The sequence below is a fragment of the Zophobas morio genome, unplaced genomic scaffold (assembly GCF_036711695.1).
Source record: "Zophobas morio isolate AGI-343-1 ecotype UQ-CSIRO unplaced genomic scaffold, CSIRO_AGI_Zmor_V1 ptg000040l, whole genome shotgun sequence".
In the NCBI taxonomy this organism is placed as follows: domain Eukaryota; kingdom Metazoa; phylum Arthropoda; class Insecta; order Coleoptera; family Tenebrionidae; genus Zophobas; species Zophobas morio.
Genome location: NW_026972145.1, coordinates 1,335,713 through 1,351,173, shown reverse-complemented (window position 1 = coordinate 1,351,173; position 15,461 = coordinate 1,335,713). Strand labels below are relative to the sequence as shown.

General features: G+C 32.2%; 1 protein-coding gene across 9 annotated transcripts in view; it reads right to left on the bottom strand.

The window, feature by feature from the left end:
* The window catches only part of LOC135140472 (synaptotagmin-7), a 905,289-nt gene that overhangs the window by 8,356 nt on the left and 881,472 nt on the right, over positions 1-15,461 (bottom strand). For all 9 annotated transcript variants that reach the window (XM_064071035.1, XM_064071032.1, XM_064071033.1 and 6 more), the window contains 2 exons: positions 9,492-9,749; positions 172-340 (listed from right to left, as the gene is read on the bottom strand). In XM_064071035.1, coding sequence (XP_063927105.1) covers positions 172-340; positions 9,492-9,749 — 427 coding nt within the window. The remainder of the gene's footprint in view (positions 1-171; positions 341-9,491; positions 9,750-15,461) is intronic.

The window sequence follows — 15,461 nt, the reverse complement described above, 5'->3', positions numbered from 1 at the left end:
GTGTAAATTCTACATACATTCAAAACCAGGAAGAAGTGTTCTACATATAAGAAATAATTCTAAACTCAACCTATTTTCGCTTTGTAAAATCGCTAAAATCCCCACTTCTCTCTCTCGCGTATTACTTCCGCAAAAACCCGGTCAATCTCGCTAAGTGCTCGATAGGCTCACCAGATTTGCCGTTGATGTCTTTGGCTTTGAGATTTCTCGCTTTGAGCAATGTCAACGTTAAGATGCTGTTGCTGGGGTGATAACACAGGGAGGTTAGAAGTTCGCCGCATTTATCTTTGGCTGGCGGCTTGAGCGCCTTCCAGAACGACGGCTTCTCGCTCAGATCCACCTAAAACAAAACACAAGTCGCCTTGAAACAACTAATTGTCCCCGGATCGATGCAGACATTAGGAAATTGCCATCCGATGCCTCGATATCTTCATAACGACGCAAAAACAAAGGGCCGCCCGCGTGGGAAATAACGCCATTATCGGCGTCTTTCGAAGTTTTGAAACGACAGGTGATCGAAACAGTTCGGGCCGGATATTAAAACGCTCGCAACTTCGGAACTCTATTAATTTTTATTGTAAAGTCGGCGACCAAGCGCGGATTAGAAAAACTCGACCCGGAATCGCGGCCTCCTGTTTCAGCCGATGATGAACTTTTCGCACGAGTTTCGACCGGGGTGAAGTTTCCTTGAAATTAATATGGAGGACGCGATGTCACGTACGAAGCCGAGAGAAACTTTCTCTTCAAGAATTTAATTAAAAAACTGGCGCCCGATCAAAAACTGGTGCCCGATCAAATTAATTTTATTATTTTACGTAATCAGCGGTCCTAATCTTCGTTAAAATTAGATATTTTTCTACCTAGAGAACGATCTTTCAACATCACACAATGTTAAAGGAGAATATTTAAAATTAGAAATTTCAGTGCGTTTTATTTTTAAATCTTTTTCTTAGTACTTGTAAAGATAAGACTGATTTTGGCAAATGATATATCCTTTAAGAAAACAGAGGGGCGGGTGGGTGGGGCTTATACTTGCTAAGATAAGACTGATTTTAATGTTTTTTAGCGACCCGGTATAAATGTGTATCTCAGAAAATTTTTTTCTTTGAGCTCTACTTGTTTTTGCCTATTTACCTAAGTGACCTATTTTTGTTCTGTCTATTTTGTTCCAATGTAATAAGATAAGACTGATTTTGGCCAATGAAATACCTTCCAAGAAAATCGAGGGCGGGTGGGCGGGGCTAGTACTTATTAAGATACGAGTGATTTTGGCAAATTACATACCTTCTAAGAAAATAAAGGGCGGGTGGGTGGGGTTCGTACTTCTTAAGACAAGGCTGATTTTGGCAAATAATATAATGTGCTTCGGTGTATAGAAAATTTAGGTTTTAGAACAAAATAGTCACAAAAAATTGGTTATAAGTTATTTCGACAGAACTTCCCTGGCTCCTAAAGTACAGTCGAACAAATACAACTTCGGAAAATTGTTATCAACTTTAAATTTGAGATTTTTGTCATCTGTATAGTCAGTTTTTCCATGTAATTTTTTTTTTTGATAACGTCATTAACATTTGAGCAAGGGCAGATATATCAATTTAGTACTAATAGACTCCTTGGAGTTTTGGCACCCTTGGAATCCCCGAAATTTTTAAATTTAAAGAAGACTGAACTTTCACATCATTTGGAATATTTTCACAAATTTAGTAAAATGTTTAGAATTGATTAAATTTTTGAAATTTTCAGAAGTTCCAGATTTTCTAAATGTTATTAAAATATCATTCTTGTGACATGTCAGAGTTCAACATTTTCCTCAGTTTTCAAGATTTCTAGGTCTTCCAGATTTTTCACACTTTCTAGAAAAGTATTTCCAAATTTTCTAAAATTAATAGACCCCAAGAGTCTTTAAATCTTTCAAATTCTTGGAATCTCTGGAATCTTTAGAATTGTGTAAGATAAGAATAACTGGGGTGTACGATTTTTTATAGTTTTAGGATTTTTATTTTGTTTAGAGTCTTTGGAATGTCTAAAATTTTTGCCATGTTAAGAGTTCATGCGTTTTTTACAAATTATAGAATCTTTGAAATAGTTGGAAAGAATTTTGAAAAACTTTTTAACGTTTGAGTCCTTTGAGTATTTAGAATCTTTAGAGTTTTCAGAGTCCTTAGACTTTTGAAATTTTGAGATTTAATATTTTTTATTTTCTTTTCATTTTTGGAAATTTTACTGTTTAGCCCAATTTTTCGGATTTTCCAAAGTACACAAAATGATTAAATTCCCACATTTTCCAAAATTTCAAAAATTATCAGGTTCCAGGTATACCAGAAATTTGAAATTCAGCCTTTTCCAATATTTTCAAGATTTCTAGCTGTACCACATTTTTCCACACTTTCTAAACTTTTTCAGATTTTCTAAAATTTATAGATCTCAAGAGTCTAAATAATTCGAATTTTTGGAATCTCTGGAATCTTTACAGTTTCCAAAATTTATAAATCAATAATTAGGGTGTTCAAGTCTGTTAGGATTTATAAAAATTAAAGAAAGCATTTTTCTGATCTTTACGATTTTTAGGTCTTTAAGATTTTTGTTTTCTTTAAAGTCTTTGGAATTTTTAAAATCTGTGGTATTTTAAGAGTTCACGCGATCTTTCCAAGTTTTAGAATCTTTGGCCTTTTGGAATTTCTCTAGAACCTTTAGAATCTTTCAAGTATTCGAAACAGAATTTTAGCTTTTGACACCTTAGGGTCCTTAGAGTCTTTAGACCCTTTAGACCCTTTCCAATCTAAGGAGATTTTGGGAATTACTAGGAGTTTTATAAAGCTTAAAATTTCTGCAATTTCTAAGATCATTAGAACCCCCAGTTTCTTTAAAATTTTTAAGATTTTGTTGAATCTTTTTTATATTTCGAACATTAGAACTTTAGTTTATTTAGAATCTTAAGTGTCTTTACAATTCGCAGTTTCTAGTGTATGTAATCCGTGAAAGCTTTTATACTTTCTGAGTTTTAAAACCACTTTGGAATCTTTAGAATCTCTAGAATCTAGAATTACTAGAATTTCTGTAATCTTTAGAGCTTTCAGATTTTCATTATTTTTAGAAACTTCAGTATCTCTAGAATTTTAAATACTCCTAGATCTTTAGGATTTTTATCATCTTTCCAATTTTTAAATATTTGGAATCTGTGGAATCTTCGGAATTTTTGGAAACCCTGAAATACCTTTAGATTTTTTAAATTGCCGGCTTCTCTAGCTTTTTTTAATTTTTTGAAATTCCTGAAATCCTAGTAGTCCTTAGGAGTTTTTGCCATCCTTGAAAGCCTTAAAACCTTTGAAAGGGTTAGAATATCTGGGACTTTCACAACATTTGGAATCTTTCCACAAATTCGGTCAGAATTTTAGAATTTCTGTAATTTCTAGAATAACACTTTTATTCAGTTTTACATTTTTTCCAAAATTCTGGATGTCTAGGGCGAAAATTCAGCACGGATTAAGACGTATCTTATTGTGCAAAATTTAAAAAACCATTTAATATAATTTTTTTTTCTCCTCTAAGAAAATAGAGAGTGAGTGGGTTTTCAAAATAGAATTCAATTCCTATTTCACAGTAAATAAAGGAAGTCAGTGATATGGAGACAGTAGATGAGGGGGGGCGGGTTAGTTTTTCTGCAGAGTCTCATAAACAACCAGTAGCCCTGTTCACCCACCCCTTCTTGATAATAATAATAATAATAAAAATAATTTTACCTTCAGAAAATATTGTAGAGAAAATATCTAAGAAGAGATTGTCACAATAAAATAATACAAAAAAAATGATCGAAGATTACTTTGACAGAACTTCCCTTTCCCATAAAGTACAGCTTATCAAATCCAGTTCGTTCGAAAAACTAAAAGATTTGATTTTGCGAATTTTATTGTTTTTTAGCGACCCTGTATAAATGTATAATTGAGAAAATTCTTTTGTTTGAGCTTTACTTGTTTTTGCCTATTTACCTAAGTGACCTATTTTTGTTCTGTCTATTTTGTTCCAATGTAATAAGATAAGACTGATTTTGGCCAATGAAATACCTTGAACGAAAATCGAGGGCGGGTGGGCGGGGCCAATGTTTTCTAAGATAAGACTGATTTTGGCAGACGATATACCTTCTAAGAAAATAAAGGGCGGGTGGGTGGGGTTTGTACTTCTTAAGACAAGGCTGATTTTGGCAAATAATATAATGTGCTTCGGTGTATAGAAAATTTAGATTTTAGAACAAAATAGTCACAAAAAATTGGTTGTAAGTTATTTCGACAGAACTTCCCTAGCTCCTAAAGTACAGTCGAATAAATACAACTTCGGAAAATTCTTATCAACTTTAAATTTGAGACTTTTTTTCATCTTTATAGTCAGTTTTTCCTTATAATTTTTTTTTATAACGTCATTAACATTTCAGCAAGGGCAGATATATCAATTTAGTATTAATAGACTCCTTGGAGTTTTGGCACCCTTGGAATCCCCGAAATTTTTAAATTTGAAGAAGACTGAACTTTCACATCATTTGAAATATTTTCACAAATTTAGTAAAATGTTTAGAATTGATTAAATTTTTGAAATTTTCAGCAGTTCCAGATTTTCTAAATGCTATTAAAATATCATTCTTGTGATATGTCAGACTTCAACATTTTCCTCAGTTTTCAAGATTTCTAGGTCTTCCAGATTTTTCACACTTTCTAGAAAAGTATTTCCAAATTTTCTAAAATTAATAGACCCCAAGAGTCTTTAAATCTTTCAAATTCTTGGAATCTCTGGAATCTTTAGAATTGTGTAAGATAAGAATAACTTGGGTGTACGATTTTTTATAGTTTTAGGATTTTTATTTTGTTTAGAGTCTTTGGAATCTCTAAAATTTTTGCCATGTTAAGAGTTCATGCGTTTTTTACAAATTATTGAATCTTTGAAATAGTTGGAAAGAATTTTGAAAAACTTTTTAACGTTTGAGTCCTTTGAGTATTTAGAATCTTTAGAGTTTTCAGAGTCCTTAGACTTTTGAAATTTTGAGATTTAATATTTTTTATTTTCTTTTCATTTTTGGGAATTTTCCAGATTAGCTCAATTTTTCAGATTTTCCAAAGTACACAAAATGATTAGAATTCCCACATTTTCCAAAATTTCTAAAATCATCAGGCTCCAGGTATACCAAAATTTTGAAATTCAGCCTTTTCCAATATTTTCAAGATTTCTAGCTGTACCACATTTTCCCACACTTTCTAAATTTTTCAGATTTTCTAAAATTTATAGATCTCAAGAGTCTAAATATTTCGAATTTTTGGAATCTCTGGAATCTTTACAGTTTCCAAAATTTATAAATCAATAATTAGGGTGTTCAAGGCTGTTAGGATTTATAAAAATTAAAGAAACCATTTTTCTGATCTTTACGATTTTTAGGTCTTTAAGATTTTTGTTTTCTTTAAAGTCTTTGGAATTTTTAAAATCTTTGGTATTTTAAGAGTTCATGCGATCTTTACAAGTTTTAGAATATTTGGCCTTTTGGAATTTGTCTAGAATCTTTAGAATCTTTCAAGTATTCGAAACAGAATTTTAGCTTTTGACACCTTAGGGTCCTTAGAGTCTTTAGACCCTTTAGACCCTTTCCAATCTAAGGAGATTTTGGGAATTACTAGGAGTTTTATAAAGTCTAAAATTTCTGCAATTTCTAGGATCATTAGTACCCCCAGTTTCTTTAAATTTTTTAAGATTTTGTTGAATTTTTTTTATATTTCGAACATTAGAACTTTAGTTTGTTTAGAATCTCAAGTGTCTTTACAATTCGCAGTTTCTAGTATATGTAATCCGTGAAAGCTTTTATACTTTTTGAGTCTTTCAAACCACTTTGGAATCTTTAGAATCTCTAGAATCTTTACAATCACTAGAATTTTAAATACTCCTAGATCTTTAGGATTTTTATCATCTTTCCAATTTTTAAATATTTGGAATCTGTGGAATCTTCGGAATTTTTGGAAACCCTGAAATACCTTTAGATTTTTTAAATTGCCGGCTTCTCTAGCTTTTTTTAATTTTTTGAAATTCCTGAAATCCTAGTAGTCCTTAGAAGTTTTTGCCATCCTTGAAAGCCTTAAAACCTTTGAAAGGGTTAGAATATCTGGGACTTTCACAACATTTGGAATCTTTCCACAAATTCGGTCAGAATTTTAGAATTTCTGTAATTTCTAGAATAACACTTTTATTCAGTTTTACATTTTTTCCAAAATTCTGGATGTCTAGGGCGAAAATTCAGCACGGATTAAGACGTATCTTATTGTGCAAAATTTAAAAAACCATTTAATATAATTTTTTTTTCTCCTCTAAGAAAATAGAGAGTGAGTGGGTTTTCAAAATAGAATTCAATTCCTATTTCACAGTAAATAAAGGAAGTCAGTGATATGGAGAAAGTAGATGAGGGGGGGGGGTTAGTTTTCCTGCAGAGTCTCATAAACAACCAGTAGCCCTGTTCACCCACCCCTTCTTGATAATAATAATAATAATAAAAATAATTTTACCTTCAGAAAATATTGTAGAGAAAATATCTAAGAAAGGATTGTCACAATAAAATAATACAAAAAAATGATCGAAGATTACTTTGACAGAACTTCCCTTTCCCATAAAGTACAGCTTATCAAATCCAGTTCGTTCGAAAAACTAAAAGATTTGATTTTGCGAATTTTATTGTTTTTTAGCGACCCTGTATAAATATATAATTGAGAAAATTCTTTTGTTTGAGCTTTACTTGTTTTTGCCTATTTACCTAAGTGACCTATTTTTGTTCTGTCTATTTTGTTCCAATGTAATAAGATAAGACTGATTTTGGCCAATGAAATACCTTCCAAGAAAATCGAGGGCGGGTGGGCGGGGCTAATGTTTTCTAAGATAAGACTGATTTTGGCAGACGATATAGCCTCTAAGAAAATAGGGGCGGGTGGGCGGGGCTACTACTTATTAAGATACGAGTGATTTTGGCAAATGACATACCTTCTAAGAAAATAAAGGGCGGGTGGGTGGGGTTCGTACTTCTTAAGACAAGGCTGATTTTGGCAAATAATATAATGTGCTTCGGTGTATAGAAAATTTAGGTTTTAGAACAAAATAGTCACAAAAAATTGGTTATAAGTTATTTCGACAGAACTTCCCTGGCTCCTAAAGTACAGTCGAACAAATACAACTTCGGAAAATTGTTATCAACTTTAAATTTGAGATTTTTGTCATCGGTATAGTCAGTTTTTCCATGTAATTTTTTTTTGATAACGTCATTAACATTTCAGCAAGGGCAGATATATCAATTTAGTATTAATTGACTCCTTGGAGTTTTGGAACCCTTGGAATCCCCGAAATTTTTAAATTTAAAGAAGACTGAACTTTCACATTATTTGGAATATTTTCACAAATTTAGTAAAATGTTTAGAATTGATTAAGTTTTTGAAATTTCCAGAAGTTCCAGATTTTCTAAATGTTATAAAAATATCAGTCTTGTGATATGTCAGAGTTCAACATTTTCCTCAGTTTTCAAGATTTCTAGGTCTTCCAGATTTTTCACACTTTCTAGATATGTATTTCCAATTTTTCTAAAATTAATAGACCCCAAGACTCTTTAAATCTTTCAAATTCTTGGAATCTCTGGAATCTTTAAAATTGTGTAAGATAAGATTTTTTATAGTTTTAGGATTTTTATTTTGTCTAGAGTCTTTGGAATGTCTAAAATTTTTGCCATGTTAAGAGTTCATGCGTTTTTTACAAATTAATCTAAATAGTTGGAAAGAATTTTGAAAAACTTTTTAACGTTTGAGTATTTAGAATCTTTAGAGTTTTCAGAGTCCTTAGACTTTTGAAATTTTGAGATTTAATATTTTTTATTTTCTTTTCATTTTTGGAAATTTTACTGTTTAGCCCAATTTTTCGGATTTTCCAAAGTACACAAAATGATTAAATTCCCACATTTTCCAAAATTTCAAAAATTATCAGGCTCCAGGTATACCAGAAATTTGAAATTCAGCCTTTTCCAAAATTTTCAAGATTTCTAGCTGTATCACATTTTTCCACACTTTCTAAACTTTTTCAGATTTTCTAAAATTTATAGATCTCAAGAGTCTAAATATTTCGAATTTTTGGAATCTCTGGAATTTTTACAGTTTCCAAAATTTATAAATCAATAATTAGGGTGTTCAAGGCTGTTAGGATTTATAAAAATTAAAGAAAGCATTTTTCCGATCTTTACGATTTTTAGGTCTTTAAGATTTTTGTTTTCTTTAAAGTCTTTGGAATTTTTAAAATCTTTGGTATTTCAAGAGTTTATGCGATCTTTACAAGTTTTAGAATCTTTGGCCTTTTGGAATTTTTCTAGAACCTTTAGAATCTTTCAAGTATTCGAAACAGAATCTTAGCTTTTGACACCTTAGGGTTCTTAGAGTCTTTAGACCCTTTAGACCGTTTCCAATCTAAGGAGATTTTGGGAATTACTAGGAGTTTTATAAAGCCTAAAATTTCTGCAATTTCTAGGATCATTAGTACCCCCAGTTTCTTTAAAATTTTTAAGATTTTGTTGAATCTTTTTTATATTTCGAACATTAGAACTTTAGTTTATTTAGAATCTTAAGTGTCTTTACAATTCGCAGTTTCTAGTGTATGTAATCCGTGAAAGCTTTTATACTTTCTGAGTTTTAAAACCACTTTGGAATCTTTAGAATCTCTAGAATCTAGAATCACTAGAATTTCTGTAATCTTTAGAGCTTTCAGATTTTCATTATTTTTAGAAACTTCAGTATCTCTAGAATTTTAAATACTCCTAGATCTTTAGGATTTTTATCATCTTTCCAATTTTTAAATATTTGGAATCTGTGGAATCTGCGGAATTTTTGGAAACCCTGAAATACCTTTAGATTTTTTAAATTGCTGGCTTCTCTAGCTTTTTTTAATTTTTTGAAATTCCTGAAATCTTAGTAGTCCTTAGGAGTTTTTCGCATCCTTGAAAGTCTTAAAACCTTTGAAAGGGTGAGACTTTCGCAACATTTGGAATCTTTCCACAAATTCGGTCAGAATTTTAGAATTTCTGTAATTTCTTGAATAACATTTTGATTAAGTTTTACATTTTTTCCAAAATTCCGGATGTCTAGGGCGAAAATTCGCCACGGATTCAGACGTATCTTATTGTGCAAAATTTAAAAAACTATTTAATATAAATTTTTGAGATGACGTCATCCCATTGGTGGTGGGGATGATGAAATCCATAAATATTATTATTATTATTATTAGAAATGCATTGTCCAATTTACTATTCTCCATAACCTGTTGTAACTAGGTGGGAACATGGTTAAATGCAGTTGTATTTTATACCAGAAACTACAATATAATTAAGAATTTTAGAAAAAAATGTAGGTTTTAATACGTTGTCGCTTGTGTCGATGTTGAAAGATCGTTTTCAATGTTAAAAACCTGGCGCCCGATCAAAAACTGGTGCCCGACTTGCTTACCTGACATAGCGGCAAGAACACCTCCCCGATGGAGTCGTCCCTCGAGAACCTGTCGTAGTCGAAGACGTGCAAGTGCAGCACCCGCGACTGCAGCTTCTGGATGGGGAAACCCTCGAAGTAGAAGGTTTCGTTCCAGCGGGGGTTCAGCGTCCGTCTCTTGATCTTGGTCTCCAGGCGGTGCTTCTTGTCGGGCAGGAGCGTGACGCGGACGTAAGGGTCGCTGGTTCCCGACAGATCCTTAGCCGGCAGGTCCTTGCCCTGTGACATTTAAAAACGGTATAAATAGTCGCGAATTTCGAAAATCTTGGGTCGTGTCGCTGGTCAAAGGACAAGGTCGGAGCGGTGGGGCGAAATAAAATCGCGGCCGCTACTGACGAAGAGCAGCGGAGCGTGGATGGACTCATCGATTACGAGAGGCGACCTCGGCTGCAGACCGGGGATGCAGTGGGGTATTTTTGTGTAAAGGAGGCGGGAGGTGTGGGTATTACGGGATGCAAGGTTTTAAATAAATCGGGAGCGTTCGATTGGTTGCTAAAATGCCATTTTGGAGCTTCTAATTAGATAAAGTGGATTGCCGGTAAGTTAACAAAGAGCTGAAAACGTCAAGATTAAAGTTGCTGTAAACAACTTCAGAAGCTTTTGTTCGTTTTATTGTGTTTTTATAGATCGACTAAAATTGTAGTGTGATTATTGATTTGGCTCATTAACGAACTTCGTGCAGCTTTACAATACAACCCAATAATTATAATTCAAGGATTTATGTTAAATTTGAGTCTTTGAGTCTTTTTTAAGACTACGAGTTTTATCTGTCACATATCTACAAGCTGATTTTTTTTCTAAATAAAACTGCCAAGATTCTTCCAGAAAGACCTCAAAGATTCCTTGAAAACATATCAGGAAAAAACTACAAAGGAATCCAAGATTCTTTAAAAATTTTCCAGAAAAATAAATATCTGGTTTATGAAATAGGAAACCATCAGCCCTCAATATTTTTTTAAAGTTTCTAGGAAAACAAAATACCAAAATTCTTTGAAAATATTTTAGGAAAAAAACTAGGAAGCCCATGATTCCTTCGGGTTCTTTCTAAAACAAAAGGCTAGGGATTCTAAGATTTTTTGACGTTCTTTCTAAAAAAAAACTTTAGAATCAACAATAGAGACTTTCAACATTCTTTGAAAGTATTTCCGAAAGAAAATACCATTTTTTTGGGTTCTTTTTAAAATAAAAAGATTCTTTGAAACTCGTTTATTCAAGTTCTTTCTAAAATAAAACACTCGGGACTCGAGATTTTTAGAGTTAAATGAGCTTCAGGAAGCCTAAAAGTCTTATTAAAATAAAACAAACTGTAAAGGAAGCTAAGGTCTTTTCACTTATTTTATTAAATGAAACATTCGCGACCCGAGATTTTTTAAGGTTCTTCTTTAATTAAAACACTAGTGTTTATAGGACTCCTCAATTTTTTAAACTAAAATAAAACACTCAAAATTTTTGTTTTTTAAATCTTTGGATTGCTTCTACAGTAAAACATACAGTCTCGAGATTCTTTAAGGTTCTTAAAGCATTAAGAAACCCAAGGTTTTTTTTTCCCAAATCAACTAACATGGTAAGCTAAGTTCTTTCCACTTATTTTATTTAATAACACTTGGAACTCGAGATTTTTTAAGGTTCTTCCTCAATTGAAACACTAGGGATTTTTGGATTCGCCAGTTTTTTAAACTAAAAGGCAAAACCAGGAACCAAAGTTTCTTTAAGTTTCTTCCTCAAATAAAACACAAGGTGGGGCCCAAGGTTTTTAGGTTCTTTTTAAAATAAAACCCTCGGCACTCGAGATTTTCAAGGTTCTCAAATAATGCACTAGGGAGCTAAAGGTTTTTTCAGGTTCTGTTTAAAATAAAGCACTCAGAATCCGAGATTATTTTAAGGTTCTCAAATAAAGTACTAAGGAGCCTAAGGTTCTTTCAGGTTCTTTTTAAATTAAAATACACAATCTCGAGATTCTTTAAGGTTATCAAAGCATTAAGAAACCTAAGGTTCTTTCAGGTTTTTATCAAAATAAAACATTCAGTTTCGAAATTCCTTGAGGCCCTTCCTCAAATAAAATAACACGGGAAATTAAAGTCTTTTTCGCTTTTTTTGTTAAATAAAACATTTGGAACTCGAGATTTTTTAAGGTTCTTCCTTAAATAAAACACTAGGGACTCTAGGATTCCTTAATTTTTTAAACTAAAATAAAAAACAGGGACCCGGGATTTTTTCAGGTTCTTTTTAAGATAAAACGCTCGGGATCCGAGATTTTTTAAAGTTCTTAAATGAAGCCCCAGGGAGCCTAAGATTCTTTCACGTTTCTTTTAAAATATAGTACTCAGAATTCGAGATTATTTAAGGTTCTTTTTAAGATCAAACACTCGGGACCCGAGATTTTTTAAAGATCTTAAATAAAGCCCCAGGAAGACTAAGATTCTTTCAAGTTCTTTTTAAAATAAAGCACTCAGAATCCGAGATTATTTTATGGTTCTCAAATAAAGTACTAAGGAGCCTAAGGTTCTTTCAGGTTCCTTTTAAATTAAAACACACAGTCTCGAGATTCTTTAAGGTTTTCAAAGCATTAAGAAACCTAAGGTTCTTTCTAGCTTTTTATTAAAATAAAACATTCAGTTTCGAGATTCCTTCAGGCCCTTCCTCAAATAAAATAACACGGGAACCTAAGGTCTTTCACGCTTATTTTATTAAATAAAATATTAGGAACCCGAGATTTTTTAAGGTTCTTCCTCAAATAAAACACTAGGAACTCTAGGATTCCTCAATTTTTTTAAACTAAAATAAAAAAACAGGGACCCGAAATTCTTTCAGGTTCTTTTTAAGATAAAACACTCGGGATCCGAGATTTTTTAAAGTTCTTAAATGAAGCCCCAGGGAGACTAAGATTCTTTTAGGTTCTTTTTAAAATAAAGCACTCAGAATCCGAGATTATTTTAAGGTTCTCAAATAAAGTACTAAGGAGCCTAAGGTTCTTTCAAGTTCCTTTTAAATTAAAACACACAGTCTCGAGATTCTTTAAGGTTTTCAAAGCATTAAGAAACCTAAGGTTCTTTCAGGTTTTTATCAAAATAAAACATTCAGTTTCGAAATTCCTTGAGGCCCTTCCTCAAATAAAATAACACGGGAAATTAAAGTCTTTTTCGCTTTTTTTGTTAAATAAAACATTTGGAACTCGAGATTTTTTAAGGTTCTTCCTTAAATAAAACACTAGGGACTCTAGGATTCCTTAATTTTTTAAACTAAAATAAAAAAACAGGGACCCGGGATTTTTTCAGGTTCTTTTTAAGATAAAACGCTCGGGATCCGAGATTCTTTAAAGTTCTTAAATGAAGCCCCAGGGAGCCTAAGATTCTTTCACGTTTCTTTTAAAATATAGTACTCAGAATTCGAGATTATTTAAGGTTCTTTTTAAGATCAAACACTCGGGACCCGAGATTTTTTAAAGATCTTAAATAAAGCCCCAGGGAGACTAAGATTCTTTCAAGTTCTTTTTAAAATAAAGCACTCAGAATCCGAGATTATTTTATGGTTCTCAAATAAAGTACTAAGGAGCCTAAGGTTCTTTCAGGTTCCTTTTAAATTAAAACACACAGTCTCGAGATTCTTTAAGGTTTTCAAAGCATTAAGAAACCTAAGGTTCTTTCTAGCTTTTTATTAAAATAAAACATTCAGTTTCGAGATTCCTTCAGGCCCTTCCTCAAATAAAATAACACGGGAACCTAAGGTCTTTCTCGCTTATTTTATTAAATAAAACATTAGGAACCCGAGATTTTTTAAGGTTCTTCCTCAAATAAAACACCAGGAACTCTAGGATTCCTCAATTTTTTTAAACTAAAATAAAAAAACAGGGACCCGAAATTCTTTCAGGTTCTTTTTAAGATAAAACACTCGGGATCCGAGATTTTTTAAAGTTCTTAAATGAAGCCCCAGGGAGACTAAGATTCTTTTAGGTTCTTTTTAAAATAAAGCACTCAGAATCCGAGATTATTTTAAGGTTCTCAAATAAAGTACTAAGGAGCCTAAGGTTCTTTCAAGTTCCTTTTAAATTAAAATACGCAGTCTCGAGATTCTTTAAGGTTATCAAAGCATTAAGAAACCTAAGGTTCCTACCTTAAACATCCAGTCTCGAGATTATTTAAGGTCTTTTCACTTATTTTTTCAATAAAACATTCGGGACCCGAGGTTTTTTAAGGTTTTTCCTCAACTAAAATACCAGGGATTCTGGGATTCTTCAATTTTTTAAAATAAAATAAAACACCAGGAACCCGAGATTCTTTAAGGTTCTTTCTCAAATAAAACACAAGGAAGCCTAAGGTTTTTAGGTTCTTTTAAAGATAAAACACTCGGCTTCCGAGATTGTCAAGGTTCCTAAATGAAGCCCCAGGGAGAATAAGATTCTTTTAGGTTCTTTTTAAGATGAAACACTCGTAGCTCAAGATTCTTTAAGGTTCTCAAATACAGTACTAAGGAACCTCAGGTTCTTTCAGGTTCCTTTTAAAGGAAAACAGAATCTCGAGATTCTTTAAGGTCGTTCCTCAAATTAACTAACAAGGGAAGCTAAGGTCTTTTCATTTATTTTTTTAAATAAAACATTCGGAACCCGAGGTTTTCTAAGGTACTTCTTCAACTAAAATACTAGGAATTCTGAGATTTTTCAATTTTTTAAACTAAAATAAAAAAACAGGAACCCGAGATTTTTTAAGGTTCTTTCTCAAATAAAACTTAAGGAAGCTTACGGTTTTTAGGTTCTTTTAAAGATAAAACACTCGGCTTCCGAGATTGTCAAGGTTCTGAAGTAATGCACTAGGGTGCCAGAGGTTTTTTCAGGTTCGTTTTAAAATAAAGCACTCAGAACCTGAGATTTTTTAAGGTTCTCAAAGCCTTAAAAACATAAGGTTCTTATTAAAATAAAACTTTCAGTTTCGAGATTTTTTAAGGTCGTTCCTCAAATTAACTAACAAGGGAAGCTAAGGTCTTATTTTATTAAATAAAACACCGGGAACCCGAGGTTTTACTAGGTTCTTCCTTCAACTAAAACACTAGGGATTCTAGGATTTCTGTATTTTTTTAAACTAAAATGAATAACCAGGGACCCGAGATTCTCTAAGGTCGTTCTTCAAACAAAATGCAAGGGAGTCTAAGGTTTTTAGGTTCTTTTTAAGATAAAACACTCGATACTTAAGATTTTTAAGGCTCTGAAATAATGCACTAGAGACTCAAAGTTTTTTTCTTTTTGAAATAAAGCACTCAGAATCCGAGATTATTTTAAGGTTCTCAAATAAAGTACTAAGGAGCCTAAGGTTCTTTCAGGTTCCTTTTAATGTAAATTCAGTCTCGAGATCCTTTAAGGTCCTTCCTCGAATTAACTAACAAAAGAAGCTAAGGTCTTTTCACTAATTTTATTAAATACAACATTCGGGACTCGAGGTTTTTAAGGTTTTGTCTCAACTAAAACACTAAAGAATTTAGGATTGCTCAGTTTTTTAAACTAAAGTAAGAAACCAGGAACCCGAGATTCTTTAAGATTCTTCCTCAAATAAAACAGAAGAAATCCTAAGATTTTTAGGTTCTTTTTAAGATAAAACATTCGATACTTAAGATTTTTAAGGCTCTGAAATAATGCACTAGAAACTCAAAATTTTTTTCAGGTTCTTTTTGAAATAAAACACTCGGGGCCCGAGATTTTTAAAGTTATAAATGAAACCCCAAGATTCTTTCAGGTTCTTTTTAAAATAAAGCACTCAGCACCCGAGATTCTTTAAGCTTCTCAAATAAAATGCTGAGAAGACTAAGGTTCTTTCAGGTTCTTTTTAAAGTAAAAGACACGGAATAGTGATTCTTTAAGGTTCAAAAAGCATTAAGAAACCTAAGGTTCTTTCGGATTCTTATTAAAATAAAACATTCAGTCTCTATATTCTTTAAGGTCCTTTC